We start from the raw sequence: 21,330 nt of genomic DNA on the forward strand, positions 1-21,330 counted from the left end.
TAATATACTGTTTATGTGATACAGGGGTTTTCTTTCATTTTCAATTCGATTTTAAAAACAGAAAATAGTTTTCTTTATATGATGATTTGATTGCATTTAGCATGAGTATGTAATAGAGCGACGGCTACAATTACTGACACCTTAACGACCTGTTGGCCGTTGACAGTGGCGTGCACAGACATTTTGGGGGGCAAGTGCTCTGGGGGGGAAAAGGGCACTTTTTTGCGCATGTGGAACACCTTATTATAAAAGTCTGAGATTTAACCCTCCTCTTGTGTTCATAATCATATCAAAGTTTTGGGTATTTTTCTGTAGTTCCATCTTTAAAAAGTCTGAAAGTCTGATCTTCCCGTCACTGACTTGAGTCTCAAGACTGTGTTTATTCACAGATTTCCGTGAGATCATCTTAAAATTTGTAACAAAATATACACACTCAATGGGCTCAACGGAGCTCTCCTTTATTTGCATAACGGTGTGCATACTAGCATAACGTGATATTCTTAATCATGTTATAAAAACAGGTCAGAATTGATGGAGAGTGAGGTTGCCTCAATGGTTTAGGCTACATTTAAAATGTTGTTCAGTTTGTTTCTCCATATGGAAAGGGAGCAAATAAGCTGGCAAAGGCTGCCATGTGCAGTTGTTTCTGTATGCGACGGGCTACTTCACGACAAAATAATTACAGCTTGGGCTTAGAGGGCAAACAATACATTTTCACTCGATTCATGTGTTACCTGGCTGGTGGGGCAGGGGAAGAGCTGACTGACTGCCCGATGTGTTGTCTGCGCTACGACAAGGCCGTGGCTTCCAGGACGCTATGCTGCTGCAACCTCACATTGAATGCACTGCACGCTTGTTCACGTGACAGAGCAAGAGAGACGGAGGTCCGGTGTGTGTGCGGAGGGGGCACACATCGGGACATTATTTTCACACGCTTTTAATGCCGCGGCTTTTCTAAAAGATCATGTCGACATTGGCCTCAGTAAACTGTAAAAAAAAAAAAATTCAAAAGGGCACTTTTTTGGACAGAGGGCAGAGGGGCAGGTGCTTGAGCACCACCTCGTGTCTATCTGTGCACACCACTGGCTGTTGAAAAAGTAGAAAAGACTTTCAATACGTAAATTGTGTATGAATAATTACTTAAACTTCCACTGGAAAAAAAAAAATGAGTTGATTCCAGGTTACTTAGGCCCTGTCCACACGGCAACGGATTCAGGTGAATCTGATAAAATTGTTTATAGTTTCGGCCTGGCGTCCACACGGCACCGGCGTTTTGGGTGCCCCAAAACGAAATTTTTTGAGAACGGGTTCCAGAGTGAAAAAAATCTGGCAACGGCGCCGTTGCGAAGTCGTCTGGATGAGTAGAACGGATTTGTTTACGATGACGTCACAACCACATGACTAGAACAAGCAGCACTCTCGCGCGCATCATTCGTAACAACAGAAATTGAATTTGTTTACACATTAACCTGACTGACCTGCCAGACAGACAATTTCCACCTGCTTTGATGAACAGAAAGTACAGTCTTCCACACAAAGCAACAGCTACCTGACTATAATGGAGGCAGAGGGGAAAAGGGTCAGAAGACCCTTCAACAGACTGTTTTGTATGAACCACTGCATTGCATTCACTTTTGTATACAGCTTTTCTTTTAAATAAACAAGTAACTGAACCATTTCTTGAATTTCTTTTTTTTATTGGATAAGACTGCTTTTCAAAATGTTCACACACAATATAAAAAGTTATATAAATTATATAAAAATGCTTTTCAAAATGTTCACACACAATAAGAAATTTAAGTTATATAAAACTATGCACACTAATAAAACTAATTTGTACACACAGAAGGCACAATTTCCTCGCGTAGTCGCAGCCATCTTCTTGTTGTTGTGTGTTTGTTCCTGTGAGTGCTTCACGCCGGGTAGAAGAAGGGGTTTATGCGTGTAACAGACGTTGCGTTGTGTTGTTCACCAGTCTTTTTATTCTGAAGAAATGAGACACAAATACACTGCTGAGGACGGGCTGCAAACGTCCAGTGGCATTGGCGCTTACATTTCCAAAACGAACTGAAAGAGGCCAGCACCTCGTTCCCATAACTACCTGCGCTCTTAAAGGGCCAGCGCAGAATTTCCCCACCACTACACACAATGGCAAGTGGAAAAAAATAAACCCGTTACATGCGCATGCGTCCTACTTCTTCTTCTATTGTTCTGGTGTCTCCGAAGGGACCGTCTTACAGCGCACGTAGAGGCGTGGCATGTGTATTGCATCGTTTTCAGCAAGCGTTGCGTTGCCATATGGACCTGATATTTTACTGATCCGTTGCCCATGTGGACGCGATATTTTTTTTACCCGCTAAAAAAAAAAAAAAATCTCGTTGCCGTTGTCGTGTGGATGTAGCCTTAGAGTATCAGATCACATGACACCGTTCCACAATTATTGATACCTTTGTCCACAGTTATCGACATCCAGATGATTTTTTTTTAATAAATTTTAAAAAATCATCTGTATGTGGTATTAAGTTTACAAAACAGTTTTTATTTAAAATTTGTTTTACACAGACTTATATTTAGTACAAAATATCCTTTATATAAATATATCGATGTCGGTGCTTATGTAAATGAGGAAGTAATTCTAATGCTTGTAAACAAATGAACTGATAATGTTTAACCTGTGTCAGAAAATCTTTGTGTTCCATTTTCTAAGTATTTTCGTAGATCACATTTTGTTAATCATTCATTGTTGTTTGTATTAATTTCTAGTTTTTTCATTTACTTATAAATGTCAACAGGTAATTAACACTGTAACCACATGAAACTCCAGGTCAAAGGTCGCATGTCATTCCTCAAACCAAAATATAAAATGTCTACTGATATTGTAATATGTGGTAGATATTTACAACAAACTGCAAAAAAAAAATTCTGAATGGAATAGAAAAATCTGAATATTTCAAGCTAGGAATTTAATTCTGGCCTAATTCTATTTACTGCAATCGGATTCCAAATACTCTATAAGCATTCCATTCTGTTATGAATCAGGGGAAAAAAATTATTATAAAATCACAGCACTTTTATTTTTTTTAAAAAATACTTCATCTACTTCAACAATGTTACCCAAAGATCGATCCATAACAGTTGTAAATGTCACTTAAATCCACAGGGTGTCGATAATGGTGGACACCAGTGAAAGTGATCACTATTATCGACACCTCACGTGACTTCTCAAACGCGCGTTTAGATACAAAATGGCGACTGTCAAATGAAGGAGTCAGAAACAAAGTAGGTTTCAACAAGGAGATCATGAAATATCGGTGAATTTGATCAGTAAAAACATGTCCATGATCTTTCCACCATGCTTACCTGCGATGATAACGTCCGGGTTTTCTTCAAATTGCTGATCGTGCTAAAAAAAATTCCATCTCAGGTAACGAGCTGTGCCATCAGACGACATGATCAAAGGGCGAGGCGGGTCTTCCGGTTGATTAATTAACCAATAATAACTGTTGTAACTGACACTCACCTTTGTAAAATTGTTTTTTTATTGGTAAATCTGAATAATTATGGACTGTCGATAATTGTAGCCGCTGCGCCACTATAAATCAACCTATACGACTTTGTATAAATGTGTGTTATGCAATTAATTTCAACGTACAGCTGATTGTCTGTTAAGATGATGGTACCGGTCATATTTTCCCTAATTTCTCTGGATTGGCTGCACCAAATTTAACAAAGGACCCCTTATAATATACACACAACCATCACACTCTGTCTCAGTGAGACGTACAAGTAATAAAAATAGCTGAAAAGTGAAGAGAGAAATAAAGTGAATCAAAGTACCCCACCTGTCTCCATGCTTCAGTGTCCCAACGTTCCCTGAAGTGCTACAGGAAAATATCTAAATCTGTCAAAATCATATTAAAGCTGAAAATATCAAGTCTTTCTAATGTACTCCGGTGAGCGAGTCGTATAAACCAGAAAACACACTGTTAGCACAGAATATCCACTGAATACTGTAACATATCCACACATTTATTTATATAAAGAAAGGTGAACTGCACTCCCACATAAGGTTAAAGATGCACAAGGGACCAACATGTAAATTCCAGATGTGCAGCTTTGTATGGCTGTTTATTTTTTAAGTTCTTGAGGCTTTGCCTGCATCCCATGAGAAACGTAAAATGTAAGCAGAGTATACATACATGGAGAACAGAGAGGATTTGCAGCGTAGAAGTTGGGAAACAGCATCCCCTGAGAGGCCATCAGATCCAGATGTGGGGTTTCTTTAGAGGGCTCACCAAATACACCCAGATCACCCCATCCCATCTGAAAGAGAACATCATGCAGGGGAAGAATGAGGTTCCAAACAGATGCAAAGTTTTGTTTAAGCATCTCATAATAATTAGTCTGTCATTCAACAAAGCAAATGTTGTCAACTAGATAAGATTTGGTGTCTTTTTTTAAACCCCTTTAGCAAATTAATTTGAAAAAACAGGGGGACAAATGGTGACAAATCTAGCAACTTTTGGAGTAGACAGTAGCAGCTGTCTTGTATTCAATATGGCTTTCCAACTTGCATCATAGCTGCTGAGTTGAGAAAGTATAACAATGGACACGTAAAGCAGGACTTCAGTTGCGCTTTCATGAGCCTATGCTTCCAACAACCAATCACTGATCTTTTTGGCCATCATGGGAAATGCCATGTGTGGTGCAAACCCAACACCCTAAGAACACCATTCCTACAATGAAGCATGGTGGTGGCAGCATCATGCTGTGGGGATATTTTTCATCTGCAGGGACAGGAAAGCTGGTCAGAATTGAAGGAAAGATGGATGGCACTAAATACAGGGCAGTTCTGGAGGAAAAACCTGTTTGAGTCAGCCAGAGGTTTGAGACTGGGACGAAGATTCACGTTCCAGCAGGACAATGACCCTAAACATACTGCTAAAGCTACACTGGAGTGGTTTAAAGGGAAACATTTAAATATCTTGGAATGGCCTAATCAAAGCCCAGACCGCAACCCAATTGAGAATCTAGAAGAAGAAGAAACCTTTATTTGTCACATGCACACTTCAAGCACAGTGAAATTCATCCTCTGCATTCAACCCATCTGAAGCAGTGAACACACGCACACACCCACAGCAGTGGGCAGCCACACCAGAGCACCCGGGGAGCAGTCAGGGGTTAGGTACCTTGCTCAAGGCCACCTCAGCCCACGTCAACCTAACTACATGTCTTTGGACTGTGGGGGAAACCGGAGCACCCGGACGAAACCCATGCAGACATTGGGAGAACATGCAAACTCCACACAGAAAGGCCTTCGCCGGCCGCTGGGTTTGAACCCGGAACCTTCTTGCTGTGAGGCAACAGTGCTAACCACTACACCACCGTGCCGCCCATTGGCATAACTTGAAGAATCTGTGGCATAACTTGAAGATTGCTGTACACCAACGCAACCCATCGAACTTGAAGGAGCTGGAGCAGATTTGCCTTGAGGAATGGGCAAAAATCCCAGTGGCTAGATGTGCTAAGCTAATAGAGACATACCCCAAGAAACTTGCAGCTGAAATTGCAGCAAAAGGTGGCTCTACAAAGTATTGCCTTTTTTTGGTGTGAATACCTATACACACTCCAGATTTCTGTTTTTTTCATCTTAATTATTGTTTATGTCACAATGAAAAAACAAAACAATGTGCACCTTTAAAGTGGTAGGCATGTTGTGTAAATCAAATGGTGCTAACCCTCCAGAAATCCATTTTAATAACAGCTTGTAATGCGACAAGACACTGTCTAACAACACCTTGGTGTAGAACACCAGCCAGGGTGAGACCTTACAAAACAGGATTCGTCAGACAGATTACTTAAAGGGTTGTTTTACAATCAGGGTACGCAAGCTAAAAATCACATTTAACACTTATTATCTTCAATATCAAAAGGCTTGACTAAAACTTGGTTGTTTATTGTAGCCCTGTGATAGCTCTATTTACCATGCAAAAAAACATTGGTGATAACGTTATTTTTGGTGAATGTATGGCAATATATGTCATATTTAGCAAAATTACTCGTGTCATTTAGAAAAAGTGCTTTTTTGACCACAGGTAGCTCCAAAAGGGATGCACTTAAATCATTCTTTATACCCTAAAACAAATATTTGGTTCCATATCATTGGAAACATAGTTAAGTTTTAATGTTGAATGCCAGTAAGTTTTCAGACTATTTTGATAAAATTAGTATGTCTCATCTCATCATCTGTAGCCGCTTTATCCTGTTCTACAGGGTCACAGGCAAGCTGGAGCCTATCCCAGCTGACTACGGGCGAAAGGCGGGGTACACCCTGGACAAGTCGCCAGATCATCACAGGGCTGACACATAGACACAGACAACCATTCACACTCACATTCACACCTACGGTCAATTTAGAGTCACCAGTTAACCTAACCTGCATGTCTTTGGACTGTGGGGGAAACCGGAGCACCCGGAGGAAACCCACGCGGACACGGGGAGAACATGCAAACTCCACACAGAAAGGCCCTCGCCGGCCACGGGGCTCGAACCCGGACCTTCTTGCTGTGAGGCGACAGCGCCAACCACTACACCACCGTGCCGCCCCAAATTAGTATGTAATTGTGTCAAAAAAAAAAAAGTCCTCTCCGAGACAGCTAATTTTTCAATATAAAATAACATATCTAAAATGATTATTTTCATACTAAAATGTGGTCAAGATATCGGGACGTAAATATTAGAGACAACTAACACAAAGCTTACAGCCTTATATTTAAAAGCACTATGGAAGTAGTGGATTCTCATCTCATCTCATTATCTCTAGCCGCTTTATCCTGTTCTACAGGGTCGCAGGCAAGCTGGAGCCTATCCCAGCTGACTACGGGCGAGAGGCGGGGTACACCCTGGACAAGTCGCCAGGTCATCACAGGGCTGACACATAGACACAGACAACCATTCACACTCACATTCACACCTACGCTCAATTTAGAGTCACCAGTTAACCTAACCTGCATGTCTTTGGACTGTGGGGGAAACCAGAGCACCCGGAGGAAACCCACACGGACATGGAGAGAACATGCAAACTCCACACAGAAAGGCCCTTGCCGGCCACGGGGCTTGAACCCGGACCTTCTTGCTGTGAGGCAAGAAGGTCCAAAAAAAAAAAAAAAGTCCTCTCCGAGAATCACTTCATTTGTTTCTCCCAGCCCTGCTTAAAGCGACACTTAATCTTGTTATAATACAAACTATTACACATGCCTATCTGTTCTTTAACTTGTCCTTCACTTAAAAACTGGTACAAGAACCAGTTTGAATCAATTTGAATTTTGGACCCCTGTGACACAAACTTTGGACCCTGATTGTAAAACAACCCTAAAGCAAAATCCATGATAGTCAATTGGAGTAGTCCTAAGTTAGGAGAAAGTCTGCAAAACAAACAAACTTATCTTCAGTCTTAAGTTTTGTAACTCACTGTAGAAATCCTTCTTTGTGTAATTATCACCCAGAAACAAAGAAATGCAGCTGATCAGCTCGAACACAAATAGGAAGAAGTGGAAATAGTTTGAGTCTTACATCATCCATCAGCATTATGATAATATTTGGAGTCGAAACATTCTGGGTCTCAGTGGTCCCAATAAAGCAGGCGGTCCAAAAGAAGAGAAATGCATAATTCACACTTCGGATCTCCATTTCATTTCATTTCATTTCTATGGTCACCTTCACTGGCTGAATGGCTCACCGCACACTTTAAGGAAGCGGTTATAGAATGACACAATCGTCATGTGAGTCAAACTCATACAAAATGTCTCCAGCTTATTTTAATGATCTTTCTGTAGCTGGATGCTGACATTTCCTTGAGAAAGCGCACTAACAAAAGTGAAAAGAAAAGAAAACAGAAAAACTACCGCGACAGAAATAACTACACTGCAAAAACCAAAACTAAATTTACCTCTTCTACAGTGTCACATGAACACAGCAGAGCTGTCACGTGACAACCTTTCCGGCTTGTCGCAAATCCAAGATGGCGTTGTGCGTAGCTGTTATAGCGAAAGAGGTAAACAAAATGTACTTTTACTTCAGTTCGTGTTTATGTCTTGGCGTAAAAAAAAAGCCTAGGAATGAATTGAAGCTGTAAAATGCCCTGAACTTCGATTCACTTGTTTGAAGTAATAACTGGTTCTAGCTGTGGCTTTTTAGCGTTGGTTTCGGATCTGTAATGGCTGAGTCCTGAATATATTTTTTCTAGGTGTACAAGGGCACTATATAGGGTTTAATGTGCTGATCTCTAACCCGCTGTACTGCCTGTCAAGTGCACTTGATAACTAATAGTGAGTCATTTGGAATACAGCCCAGCGAGACGAGGATTTTGTTATTGTTTTGTTTATTAAGTTGTTGCTAATTTTATTTACTTCATGTAATGTATATGAACTTTCTTAATGGACAGGCTTTAACAGCAGGCTCGGAGCTGCTTCAGGATCAATAACAATGAAAATAAGTTGCAATTTATTTAAACAGTAAAACATATTAAAACAGAGCTCTAGCTTGACTGCTAACCCAATTTCCAGAGAAGTTGGAATATTTTCCAAAATGCACTAAAAACAAACATCTGATTTGTTAATTCGTGTGTACCTTTATTTAACTGACAAAATACAAAGAAAAGAATTGTGTTTTTGAAATATAAACAACGTTAGAATTTGATGCCTCCGAGACACACACACACACATTTTGGACAGAGGCAAAATAAGACTGAAAAGTTTATAGGATATTCAAGTAACACCGTTTTGGAAGATTCCACAATAAGCAGGTTAATTGGTAACATGATTGGCTGCACCAAAGGCTGATGATGATGAGTTTTAGTTAAATAATGTACAAAATACATGGATAGCACAATAAAATGTAAACACATTTCCATTGTGGTCCGAGTACATCATCTCATCTCATTATCTCTAGCCGCTTTATCCATGAGCATTTCCAGCGTTATGGACGTGACACTTGAACTCAAAATGGCAACAAATGACCCAGTGCATGTTTTATTGTCTCCCAGTATTTAAACAGGTGTTGCATATTTTAAGGCTGTGCCATACTGGAGAAGTGATAGAACAAGAACAATTCCCATAGTACATCTAGGGCATGCCAGAAAACGCCAATAAAAGATGCGTTATGGATGTGACAGAAAAAGTATCACTTTTCTTGGGTGACTGTACATTTTTATCAAACTCTGTGAAATCGTAAACCTAATGTCGAAATGGAGATATCCGTTTGATAGAGGGGTCCAAGGTGAATATTAAAAAATCTTTGTTTAAAATATTTTGTATTTCATGCAGAGTTTCGGAAGGAAAAGTCAGCGTTATGGATGTGACGCGAGATAGACATGGCGTATGTTTAGAAAATCAGCAATTTAACCACCATAACCCTTTGAAAAACTCTCTAAATATCAGCTAAAACTATCAAAGTTCTTAAATAATATTTAGGATGGCTATTGTTTTGCTGTTTTGTGGATTTTAGCATACATTTCTGTGGCTTGTGGCAATAATATAGAATTGTACATGATCAAAGTTGGTTTTAGCTTGGGTTTTACATTATAAGAAAGAAAGACTGACAGTGACATATTAGGTTGGTTACAAATTGGTTCAACTTATTCACATCTGTAAAATACAGGCCTAGGTGATATCTCTGGGAGTGGTTTTGATGTATTACATGTTGCTTTATTTTTGCATGGTGAAGTTGACATTTACATGGAATTGCCCTTCTACAGGGTCGCAGGCAAGCTGGAGCCTATCCCAGCTGACTACGGGCGAAAGGCGGGGTACACCCTGGACAAGTCGCCAGGTCATCACAGGGCTGACACATAGACACAGACAACCATTCACACTCACATTCACACCTACGGTCAATTTAGGCCAAGTTTACATGAGACCGAATCTGTCTTGTTTTCTTCGCGGATGCACTGTCCGTTTACATTAAAACGCCTGGAAACGCCGGGAAACGGGAATCCGTCAGGGTCCACGTATTCAATCCAGATCGTGTCTGGTCCGGTGCTGTGTAAACATTGAGAATACACGGATACGCTGTGCTGAGCTCTAGCTGGCGTCTCATTGGACAACGTCACTGTGACATCCACCTTCCTGATTCGCTGGCGTTGGTCATGTGACGCGACTGCTGAAAAACGGCGCGGACTTCCGCCTTGTATCACCTTTCATTAAAGAGTATAAAAGTATGAAAATACTGCAAATACTGATGCAAATACTGCCCATTGTGTAGTTATGATTGTCTTTAGGCTTGCCATCCTTCCACTTGCAAGTGGTAAGTGACGCAAGTGGTAAGTGACGCGCATGCCCGACATGCACTGAGATCACACACACAGCGGCTCAGTCCCAAATCACTGCTTGTGCGCTTCACTCGCGCGCTCTGTGAGCTGCGCAGGGCCGGAGTGCACACCCTCCAGAGGGCACTCGCTGTTCAGGGCGGAGTGATTTGGAGCGCAGGATGCCTGCGGAGCCGAGCGTATCCGTGTATTGGTGTTGCTGTGTGCACGCAAATCATGTATTGGCGTTGCTGTGTGCACACTAATCGTTTTAAAAACGTTAATCTGATGATCCGCTGATACGGTCTAATGTAAACCCCACCTTAGAGTCACCAGTTAACCTAACCTGCATGTCTTTGGACTGTGGGGGAAACCGGAGCACCCGGAGGAAACCCACGCGGACACGGGGAGAACATGCAAACTCCGCACAGAAAGGCCCTCGCCGGCCACGGGGCTCGAACCCGGACCTTCTTGCTGTGAGGCGACAGCGCTAACCACTACACCACTGTACCGCCCCAAGTACATCAAGTGCCAAAAAAAAAAAAAGTGTCCAGGAGGTATACAATATAAAATATGGCATGAATCAGAAGGTTAACTTGGACATAATAAAATGATTTTGTGAATGCTGATAAAATTGATCAAATAAAACATACGTGCCATTGCATTTAAAACTATGTAAAATATTAATGGACTGTCGGCTCAGTGTTTGCAAGCGAGGATGGGTCATGGCTCGGTCCTTTGTGCCAGAATTTGGGAGAGAATTGTTAGTCAGTTCAAAAAGAACATTTCTCAGTGTTCTCAATTGGGAATTTCCAATGCTATGTGCTAACTTAAACGCTGTCGGTATTATTTTGTATCTTTGGTGATTTATTGAGTCTTTGGTGTGTCTTATGCTTAGAATGAGCCAAAGAGGTTGGATATCTCCTTAGAGCAGGGGTGGGCAATTATTTTTTCCATGGGGCCACATGAGAAACAGAAAATTTTGTGGAGGGCCGGACCAAAAGGCTGAACTAAATTCTGCAGAATATTAATTGTATTTCTTTATATAAAGCAGTAAATAACTTTGTTTTTACAAGCTGCTAAGACTGGTAAGAGTATGGAAAAAAATGAGGTTGCCGTACAAAAAATGTCATTTATCCCAAAACGATGGTTAACAAAATATGAACGTTTGTACCATTTTTTTTTCAGTCACATTCACCCCAGAACACAATAAAGACATCACAATATTGTCTTTCTACTCCAAATATCAAGCAAGATACATCATATTATAATAATGATGCCCACATTTGTAGTCTAATCACCTCATTTGGAGTTTTTTGGATCTGCTCTCCGCAAACTAAACACACGGCTTTATCTCTGACTTCAGTAAATAAATACTTAGCAGTCCATGTTTTGTTGAAAGCCCTGCATTCGGCATCTACCTTTCTTCTTTTTGCGGACATTTTGGGGGCTAAAGTCTTCTTGTGACCTGCTTGCAACAACGTCGATTCGGTGTAGGTATCAGATCTACAGATCGGCTTGATTGGCTGGACCGTTTGAAGGATGACGTACAAGTTTGTGGTTGGTCTGGACAAATTACGGAAGTAGTTAACGCGGGATTAGGTTTCGTGGGATTTCATGTCATGTTCATGTCGCGCGCATTGCGTTTTTGTTGAACACAACTTCAAAATAAAAGCAATGCACATTCAGTCCATGCATGAGGTAAAATTAGAAAATGCGCTTATTTTGTAATTTCTAATTAACCTTACGCGGGCCGGTCAGAATGAACCAAAGGGCCGGATGCGGCCCGCGGGCCGTAAAATGCCCAGGTCTGCCTTAGAGGTTGAACCATTGGTATGATTCATTTAGTTGCTATTCAAAATTTTGATAAATTCCACATAATTAAGTGTATGTTTAGTTGTGCAACAACTGTATTTAGGGGTGTCAGACTCACGTAGGCTACTGTATTTCAATGCAAATTCTGGGGTACTTCTGAAATATTTTGGGGCACCCTATGAATCTTTTTTTTTTTTTTTGGGGGGGGTGCTCAGGGCAGTGTATAAGCTAGAAATGCCATTGGTTTATACTTATTTATTAAGGAATAGCATTTGGCTATGGCACCACAATCTAAGAACTTACAGTATTTTGGAAATATGTAAATTCTATCAAGAACACAGACTCGAAGTAGTGGCAGTGAGGAGTCACAGAAAAAGGAAATGGTTACATAATGAGCAATTTGCTGTTATTATTTGTAAATACTGCAGTGTAAAGGGTAAAATATGAAAAACCAATAAATGCACAGGTCTGACAAATAATGTTGGTCAGTCATTGGTCACTGGGGGATGATGATGACCAGTGATTGGCCCTTGTGATCACCATGGTGACCAGTGATTGGTCATTGGGAGCAATCGTGGTGTCATTGGGAGCCATAGTGATCAGTGATTGGCTATTGGGAGCCATGATGATGAGTGTTTGCAAGCGAGTGATTGGCCATTGGGAGCCATGGTGATGAATAATCATTCATCACCATGAATGAATCATCATATTGGGAGCCATGATGAATGTTTGCAAGCAAGTGATTGGCCATTGGGAGCCATGGGGATGAGTGATTGGCCATTGGGAACTGTGATACTGCAGCTCACTCAGGCTTTTACACATTGGTGGTGAGTGGACTGAACCTGCTCTCAATATAACCAGCAGCTGTGATGTGAGCTGGAGAACTGTATCGAGTACAGGTTCTGTCGACTCACCCACCTGTCTGTAATGCAGCTTCAGGTGAAGATAGGAAGTCAATAAATCTCACCAAAAATTTGCTGAGTTGAGTTGACACTAGGGTTGGGCGGTATTACGGTAAGAAGGTATCCCGAGGTATCCAAAAGTACCAACGGTATCGGTCTCATTACCGTCATTTTAAAAAAATATATAATATCTAAATAAATATGGAGTACATGAGGTCATAATATAAAATAATAAATTGAAGATCATCCCGAATAACTGTGTGATCGTATTTTCACTAATTCTATCAATTTCCTAAAGAAGTTCTCATCGCGTGCAGGGTTGTTTATGTCGTTACCATGGCAACCCTGCGTGACATTTGGAGTCTGACAGAAAGCTTCGCAAGAGACTGAGACCGGGGGTGTCATGGCTCAGATGGCTAAGGCACCGTACCATAAATCCGGGGACCCGGGTTCGATTCCGACCCGAGGTTATTTCCCGATCCCGTCACTCTCTCCCCCGCTCATTTCCTGTCTCTCTATACTGTCCTATCTAAAAAAAAAAAAAAAAAAGAGACTGAGACCGCGGTTGAAAGATGGCAAGTCAAGATAACGAGTTAGTGGCAAAAAAAAAAAAAAAAAAATACAACATCGGCAGTGTGGCAGTATTTTGGTTTCAAACCAAACGAAAAATCTAATATGTCCCCTAAGGCACACCATAGCCTGGGGTACTCCACTTCCACGAGATCTCTCCAATGAGTTGTGTTTTGAGTAGGTTACATGAGTAACAACAAGGTAAAATAATATAACGTATGACATTTGGGATGTGGGTAATAAACATTTGAAATGCCATCTACTGAAGAAACGGAAGAAAACATCGTAGCGTAAACTGTTCGGTTTCTGGTGGGAATCAGCAATGCGCTTGCTATCTTTGTTGGGTGTGTTAAACCGTATGGATTTAAGTGGAATAATTGTAAGGAGTTATGTGATCAAGACAACGTTTTAAGCAAGGTAAGGCCATTTGATTATTAATTTCCCCGCCATGGCATGACGTGGGCCCATATGATTTTGCCTTGTGCAGCTATCGCGCATTTGAATTAGGTTCGCCTCATTTGCGCTGAAGAATATGGTTTATCGCGCAGTCTAAACGGACTTGGGTGTTGGTTGATTCTTTTTCTTTTCTTTTTTTTATTTCCCATGCTTGAAAGGGTATGATCCTGCTCATCGTGTACTTTTTTTGATGGAGTAGGTGAAATAGTGCTGCAAATGGCGTTTCAACGCAGACATGTGTAAACGACAGTTGAATGCTATTTTCAAGATGAAGGAAGAGTTGCGTGATGCTTTGAAATATCTCTTAATCCATTCATCAATGCACAAAATTCGCTTTGCTGCTTAATCCATACCACAATGCACACAATTCGCTATGCTGCTTTTAAATAGTACATTTGAGGCATAGGCGCAGGTCTGGACAAGGTCCGCCGGTATAGGCGCACGTTACACAGTAGGCCGAAACAAAATATTATTTTTTTCTCGGTAATACCGTATACCCCGGGAAAACACAGAGACAGTTTAAAGGTATCAAAATTTGGATACCGCCCAACCCTAGTTGACACCACTGATTACGACAGCACACAATATAAAGCACTCAGACTGAGCACCTGGTTCCTTTTCCCATTTCTGATACAATACCGATATCAGAGCTCTGACCGACACTAGTCCAGTCCCAACACCCACACAGTAAAGCAAGCAACTTTTTGGTTATATGAGTCAGTAATGTATTTGTGTTTCCGCAGAATTACCCTCTGTATATCCGGAGTGTTTCAACGCAGAGTGAGCTGAAATTCCACTACACAGTGCACACTTCACTGGACGTGGTGGAGGAGAAGATCTCTGCAGTTGGTAAAGCGATGGCTGATCAGCGAGAGCTCTACCTGGGACTGCTCTACCCTACAGAGGACTACAAAGTGTATCCTTCTGATGACATGTCTTCTCGTGACTACTCACTTCTTGCAGTTCATGCTGTATTGTAAATGCATGAACAGGTAGGTGTACCTGTAATCTTATGCCATACTGATGTAGATGATTTCATTCATCTTCAGTAACCGCTCCAGAGGATCCAAAGCTGATCCTAGGAACCCTGGGCATGAGGCAGGAATACATCCTGGATGGGATGCCAGTTCACTTCCTTTGCAGTGAACAGAGCAGTGTGTCCTAGAGAACCAGTACACTTGCTGAAGAACTTATCTATTATTTACACCACAATCTCTTCCCTTTTAGTGTAAAATGGGAGGGGTTTCTTGGGTAAAACTTCTGCAAGTTACAGTACTTATCCAATACCTGAACCTCTGCTGCCGTGTTAAGTTATTCACTGAGATGCACTGAGCCTGAGGCAGATTATTTTAAAAAAATAAAAGTAAATTTATTTCAAACTTCAAAAGCGGCATGCAAATGTATTAACGGCACGGCATGTGTCACTTATCTAGGCCGAGTCACATAAAATACACTACCGTTCAAAAGTTTGGGGTCACTTTGAAATGTCCTTATTTTTGAAAGAAAAGCACTGTTCTTTTCAATGAAGATCACTTTAAACTAATCAGAAATCCACTCTATACATTGCTAATGTGGTAAATGACTATTCTAGCTGCAAATGTCTGGTTTTTGGTGCAATATCTCCATAGGTGTATAGAGGCCCATTTCCAGCAACTCTCACTCCAGTGTTCTAATGGTACAATGTGTTTGCTCATTGCCTCAGAAGGCTAATGGATGATTAGAAAACCCTTGTACAATCATGTTAACACAGCTGAAAACAGTTTAGCTCTTTAAAGAAGCTATAAAACTGACCTTCCTTTGAGCAGATTGAGGCTACATCCACACGACAACGGCAACAAGATTTTTTTTTTTTTTTTTTAAATATCGCGTCCACATGGGCAACGGATCAGTAAAATATCAGGTCCATATGGCAACGCAACGCTTGCTGAAAACGATGCAATACACATGCCACACCACTACGTGCGCTGTAAGACGGTCCCATCGGAGACACCAGAACAATAGAAGTAGACGCATACGCATAAACCCCTTCTTCTGTAGCATCAGCCACATAAAGTTTTGATTATTAATCAGTAGCGTAAAATGAAAGATGCGGAAAGAGGAATGAATGGGGGTAGATGGAAGCCGGTACGCCAACATTCTGATATCCTCCAGAATTCTTTAATATTCCGGAATAAATTGAATGCTACACGTTGATGGATTACTTTGTTCTTCTACGCCCTTTTTGAGGAATGTATTGTCAGACTTAAACCAACATCTGAAGAGGTGAGATCGCTCCTTTTTTTTTTTTTTTCTATGCTTGCTGGCGGGATTGTTTTTGGAAAGCGCACGGGTGGCGCGCGGTTTTGGTTATACTGCTTCCGCAGTGTTTGGACTAGAGACTCTGCCCTAAGGGCTATTCTCTCACTCTCTCTCACTTTGCACCATTACACAATAAATATTCACAGTGAAAATATTTTGTAAGCGCGTTTCATGAACCAAGTTATAGGATTTGTTGACAACTCGCATCGAGTTCATTACAGTTCTACCCGGCGTGAAGCACTGACAGTCATATGGTTGTGACGTCATCGTAAACAAATCCATTCTACTCATCCAGACGACTTCGCAACGGCACCGTTGCCAGATTTTTTCCACTCTGGAACCCGTTCTCAAAAGATTTCGTTTTGGGGCACCCAAAACGCCGGTGCCGTGTGGACGCCAGGCCGAAATGATAAACAATTTTATCAGATTCACCTGAATCCGTTGCCGTGTGGACAGGGCCTGAGTTTCTGGAGCATCACATTTGTGGGGTCGATTAAATGCTCAAAATGGCCAGAAAAATGTCTCGACTATATTTTCTATTCATTTTACAACTTATGGTGGTAAATAAAAGCTTGACTTTTCATGGAAAACACAAAATTGTCTGGGTGACCCCAAACTTTTGAACGGTAGTGTACATTGTTCTGAAACAAAATAAATCACAATTCTACCTGACCTTTGAATAGTTTTTGACCAATCTTCGTAGCATCTTTAGTGCTTTTAAGAACAGCATTTTCTTTCATAATTTGTCATCTGTAAAACAAAGCGATTTGCCACCGTTTTGCCGAGTTGAGAAATGGACCCCTTGCGCATGACATTACACACCGTGTGATAATTACACCTGGGGGTCAAACACAGAGTCTTTCATGTAAGTAAGGCTTAATCTGTCTTCAATATGGTTTTTGTGCTGTTTTTGGTTGGTCAAATCAAGAAATAGATAAAAGTTTTTACTGTCTCCCTGTTATCAAGAAAAATGTTAAAGTAAATGCTTCAAGAACAACAAAGAAATGAGTGATTTAAAGAGAACACGAGGAGAGGAGCTCAGCTTAAACTCCAGAGAAAATTGCAATTGTATTTAAAATGCTTTTTTTTTTTAAATAGAAAGTCAGAAGTGAAAATTTAAATAAAATCTTACATTGAAAGTCTAGACCAAGGTATTTTATTTTACAAAACACTTCAGATATTGTTTTAAAAATAAGTATCACTGTATAAAATAATAGCTCTGTAACTAGATGTCTGTGGAATCGCTGAGACATGGAGGGCTGGGAATAACTTTACCAGCCAGCCCACAGTTCAGGTCGGAGTCCTTGGAGAGTAAATGCTTTGGTTTTTGCAGCTGTTCCCAAAAGCTGATGTCAGGAAACATTCTTTACACACAAAGCTTTTCTTGCTTTTTTTTTTTTTTTTGGTTCTTCCATGTGGGGACTCTTCAGAAAAAAGGTATATTCCAATATGTAGCTAATGCTAGGCCACAAATGTGCACCGTCACTCCAGTCATTTTGAAGAATTTTGTACAGATCATAACCGCTAATAAACTCTAATTTCTGCGTATATCTATCATTCACTTCTTTCTGACCAAGATCATCCAAGTAATCCGGTAGTGGAGCTTTTTTTTTTTTTTAGCTGTAGTTTTCTTTGGACAACAGCAACAGACGCCGGACATCTCCGCTTGGCTTCAGTATGTAAACAAAGTTTGCTTGTCCCCCAGGTCTAGGGTAGCAGCGGTTGCTAACGTAAATGTGACATCAGTGCAAGGGATCTGTAGTCCAAATCTTTTGACCAATCAGCATGCACAACTTTCTATAAAATCACCTGCATATAAATGCTATTAACATGATTTGATTATATTTGGAAATATGATGCAAGCAGATGCAGTGATGTACTTAACAGAGACTGGGATAGATGGTTCAGTAGTGCTTAGTTTGCTAGGCTAAACAATTTACATCCAAAAAAAAAAAACCAACCACGTGTGGTGTGTCACTGTTCTCGGCCAAATGTTTCTTCAACCTGGTTGAGTTGCGCTAGAACTTTTTTCAAAAAAACAAAATTGGATGTTTTAGTCCTAAATGGGGGCGGCGCGGTGGTGTAGTGGTTAGCGCTGTCACCTCACAGCAAGAAGGTCCGGGTTCGAGCCCCATGGCCGGCGAGGGCCTTTCTGTGCAGAGTTTGCATGTTCTCCCCGTGTCCGTGTAGGTTTCCTCTGAGTGCTCCGGTTTCCCCCACAGTCCAAAGACATGCAGGTTAGGTTAACTGGTGACTCTAAATTGACCGTAGGTGTGAATGTGAGTGTGAATGGTTGTCTGTGTCTATGTGTCAGCCCTGTGATGACCTGGCGACTTGTCCAGGGTGTACCCCGCCTTTCGCCCGTAGTCAGCTGGGATAGGCTCCAGCTTGCCTGCGACCCTGTAGGACAGGATAAAGCGGCGAGAGATAATGAGAGGAGTCCTAAATGGCAAATAGGAAAAGATTGAGCTTAACTGAAATCCCAGATATGGTTACGTGACAAACTCCAAAGTGAAGTTTGTGATTGTCGTGGATTCATCAAACACATCACTGAGAGACAACGAGATACGAAGCGTAAGTAGATGTTTCCTGGCAATGTAACAGCAGTTAAAGTTTTGCACCAGTGATTAAGAGTAAACTAATGTTTCTTCTGTTAAAACACCAACTACGCAGTAATAAATAACATCCAATCACAAGCATAGAGCCGTGGTCTCTGAACAATTCCCTCTTCCTTTCTGTGGCTCTGAAAAGCAGCCATATTCTGTAAAGTCTCTGGTGGAAATGGATATTTCTCTAAATATACACTTGTGTTCAAAATAATAGCAGTCCAACACGACTAACCAGATCAATCACTGTTTTTGGTGGAAATTATATTACTACATGGCAAATAATTTACCAGTAGGTGTAGTAGAGTCATAGAAAACCAACAGACCCAACATTCATGATATGCATGCTCCTGAGTCTGTGTAATCGAATAATTAAGTGAAAGGGACGTGTTCAAAATAATAGCAGTGTGGAGTTCAATTAGTGAGATCATTCATTCTGTGAAAAAACAGATGTCAGTCAGGTGGCCCTAATTTAAGGATGAAGCCAGCACATGTTGTACATCCATTTCTCTCTGAAAACCTGAGAAACATGGGTCGTTCCAGACATTGTTCAGAGGAACAGCGTGCTTTGATTAAAACGTTGATTGGAGAGGTAAAACGTATACTGTAAAGAAGTGCAGAAAATGATGGGCTGCTCAGCTAAAATGATCTCCAGTGCTTTAAAATGGACAGCAAAGCCAGAGAGACGTGGAAGAAAAAACAGAAGACTACCATTCGAATGGATCGAAGAATAGCCAGAATGGCAAAGACTCAGCCAATGATCAGCTCCAGGGTGATGAAAGACGGTCTGAAGTTACCTGTGAGTACTGTGACAATTAGAAGACGCCTGTGTGAAGCTAATCTATCGGCAAGAAGCTCCCGCAAAGTTCCACTGTTAAAAAAAAGACGTGCTGAAGAGGATACAATTTGCCAAAGAACACATCGACTGGCCTAAAGAGAAATGGAAAAACATTTTGTGGACTGATGAAAGTAAAATTGTTCTTTTTGGGTCCAAGGGCCGCAGACAGTTTTTCAGACGACCCCCAAACACTGAATTCAAGCCACAGTACACTCTGAAGACAGTGAAGCATGGTGGTGCAAGCATCATGATATGGGAATGTTTCTCTTACTGTGGTGTTGGGCCCATTTATCGCATACCAGGGATCATGGATCAGTTTGCATATATCAAAATACTTGAAGAGGTCATGTTGCCTTATGCTGAAGAGGAAATGCCCTTGAAATGGGTGTTTCAACAAGACAACGACCCCAAACACACCAGTAAGCGAGCAGCATCAGGGTTCAAGACCAATAAAATGAAAGGTTATGGAGTGGCCAGCCCAATCCCCGGAACTTAATCCGATAGAAAACTTGTGGGGTGACATCAAAAATGCTGTTTCTGAGGCAAAACCAAGAAATGTAGAGGAATTGTGGAATGATGTCAAATCATTCTGGGCTGGAATACCTGTTCACAGGTGCCAGAAGTTCTCAGAAACCGTGGTTATTCAACTAAATATTAGTTTAGTGAGTCACAGGAATACTAAATCCTTAAGATTTTCAGTTTATACAGTAAATATTTGGAGTTTGTAATGAAAAATGCAGACACTTTTTTTTTTGAACAGCCCAATGTTCATTGTTCATTTTCTGTAAAGTAATTAAAATATTGGTACATCTTTCTTCATGTTTTGATGTAGAATATAATGTGCAGTGTTCCCAATGCATGGAAATAAAAACTAAGGATTGAGCTTTACTCACGTTTTTAAACACACTGCTATTATTTTGAACACAACTGTATATAGATTCCATGTTCACAATAAGACAGTGTGAAATTCAAGTCCCACAGCGAGTGACTGCTCAGCTAAACGTGTGGATCTGATTTCAGCAAGGAACGATGCATAAACTTTAATTGCCATTTTTCTTCCTCTTGACGCAAACTTGTGGATTACGTTAGTTTACTGATCATCTCCACAGATGTTCAGAAAATTGCACAACTCCTTCACAGATGTCATGTGCAATCCCTTCTACAATCCTGGAGATCCAATTCAGTCCAAGTAAGAACCGTTGGACAATAACATCTCATTGTTGACCAGTGATGTAAATGTATTCTTCAAAAACAGTGTGTTTTCTTCTTTCAGGGCTTTTGACAGTACGGTGTCCGCCATGATGGTGCAGTCCTGATGAAGCTGTACATTACTCTGTTGTGTATTTGTGTACATGTTTGTTGTCTGAAGTAAAATATTTAATTAATAAACTGATGTAGTACGCTGAAAGGAAAGAGCAAAGTGATTTTATTTATTTTGTGGCAGTGATTTACATCAAACAATGAAAGGAGATTAGATCAAAAAATACTGATTCAATAAGACACTCCAGCCTCCAACCAGGTCATTTTACAGAAAGAACATTA

General features: G+C 40.8%; 2 protein-coding genes across 3 annotated transcripts in view; one reads left to right on the plus strand and one right to left on the minus strand.

Annotated features, from left to right (window-relative positions):
- galns (galactosamine (N-acetyl)-6-sulfatase) overlaps positions 1–8,001 on the minus strand; it is a 103,164-nt gene extending 95,163 nt beyond the window's left edge. Inside the window, exons 1-2 of the mRNA XM_060911891.1 lie at positions 7,573–8,001; positions 4,200–4,323 (exon numbers count right to left, since the gene is read on the minus strand). Coding sequence (XP_060767874.1) covers positions 4,200–4,323; positions 7,573–7,689 — 241 coding nt within the window. The 5' untranslated portion in view covers positions 7,690–8,001. The remainder of the gene's footprint in view (positions 1–4,199; positions 4,324–7,572) is intronic.
- Positions 7,958–21,201, plus strand: trappc2l (trafficking protein particle complex subunit 2L). 2 transcript variants are annotated; one of them, XM_060911892.1, is made up of 5 exons: positions 7,958–8,053; positions 14,790–14,962; positions 18,831–18,918; positions 20,878–20,977; positions 21,062–21,201. In XM_060911892.1, exons 1-5 carry the CDS (start codon positions 8,021–8,023, stop codon positions 21,088–21,090), a joined length of 423 nt encoding a protein of 140 aa, XP_060767875.1. In that variant the 5' UTR covers positions 7,958–8,020; the 3' UTR covers positions 21,091–21,201. The 2 variants fall into 2 exon arrangements, with proteins under 2 accessions (XP_060767875.1, XP_060767876.1); XM_060911893.1 differs by having other exon boundaries at positions 20,898–20,977.
- Positions 21,202–21,330: the final 129 nt, after the last annotated feature.

The sequence above is a fragment of the Neoarius graeffei genome, chromosome 27 (genome assembly GCF_027579695.1).
Source record: "Neoarius graeffei isolate fNeoGra1 chromosome 27, fNeoGra1.pri, whole genome shotgun sequence".
NCBI lineage: Eukaryota > Metazoa > Chordata > Actinopteri > Siluriformes > Ariidae > Neoarius > Neoarius graeffei.

What these genes read in the sequence shown, in the direction of transcription:
- trappc2l (XM_060911892.1), top strand. Translation starts at nt 8,021, where the DNA reads ATGGCGTTGTGCGTAGCTGTTATAGCGAAAGAG. An exon ending in GAGACAACGAGATACGAAGC is followed by an intron (nt 18,919 to 20,877) that starts GTAAGTAGATGT and finishes GGATTACGTTAG; the next exon opens with TTTACTGATCATCTCCACAG. An exon ending in GGAGATCCAATTCAGTCCAA is followed by an intron (nt 20,978 to 21,061) that starts GTAAGAACCGTT and finishes TTCTTCTTTCAG; the next exon opens with GGCTTTTGACAGTACGGTGT.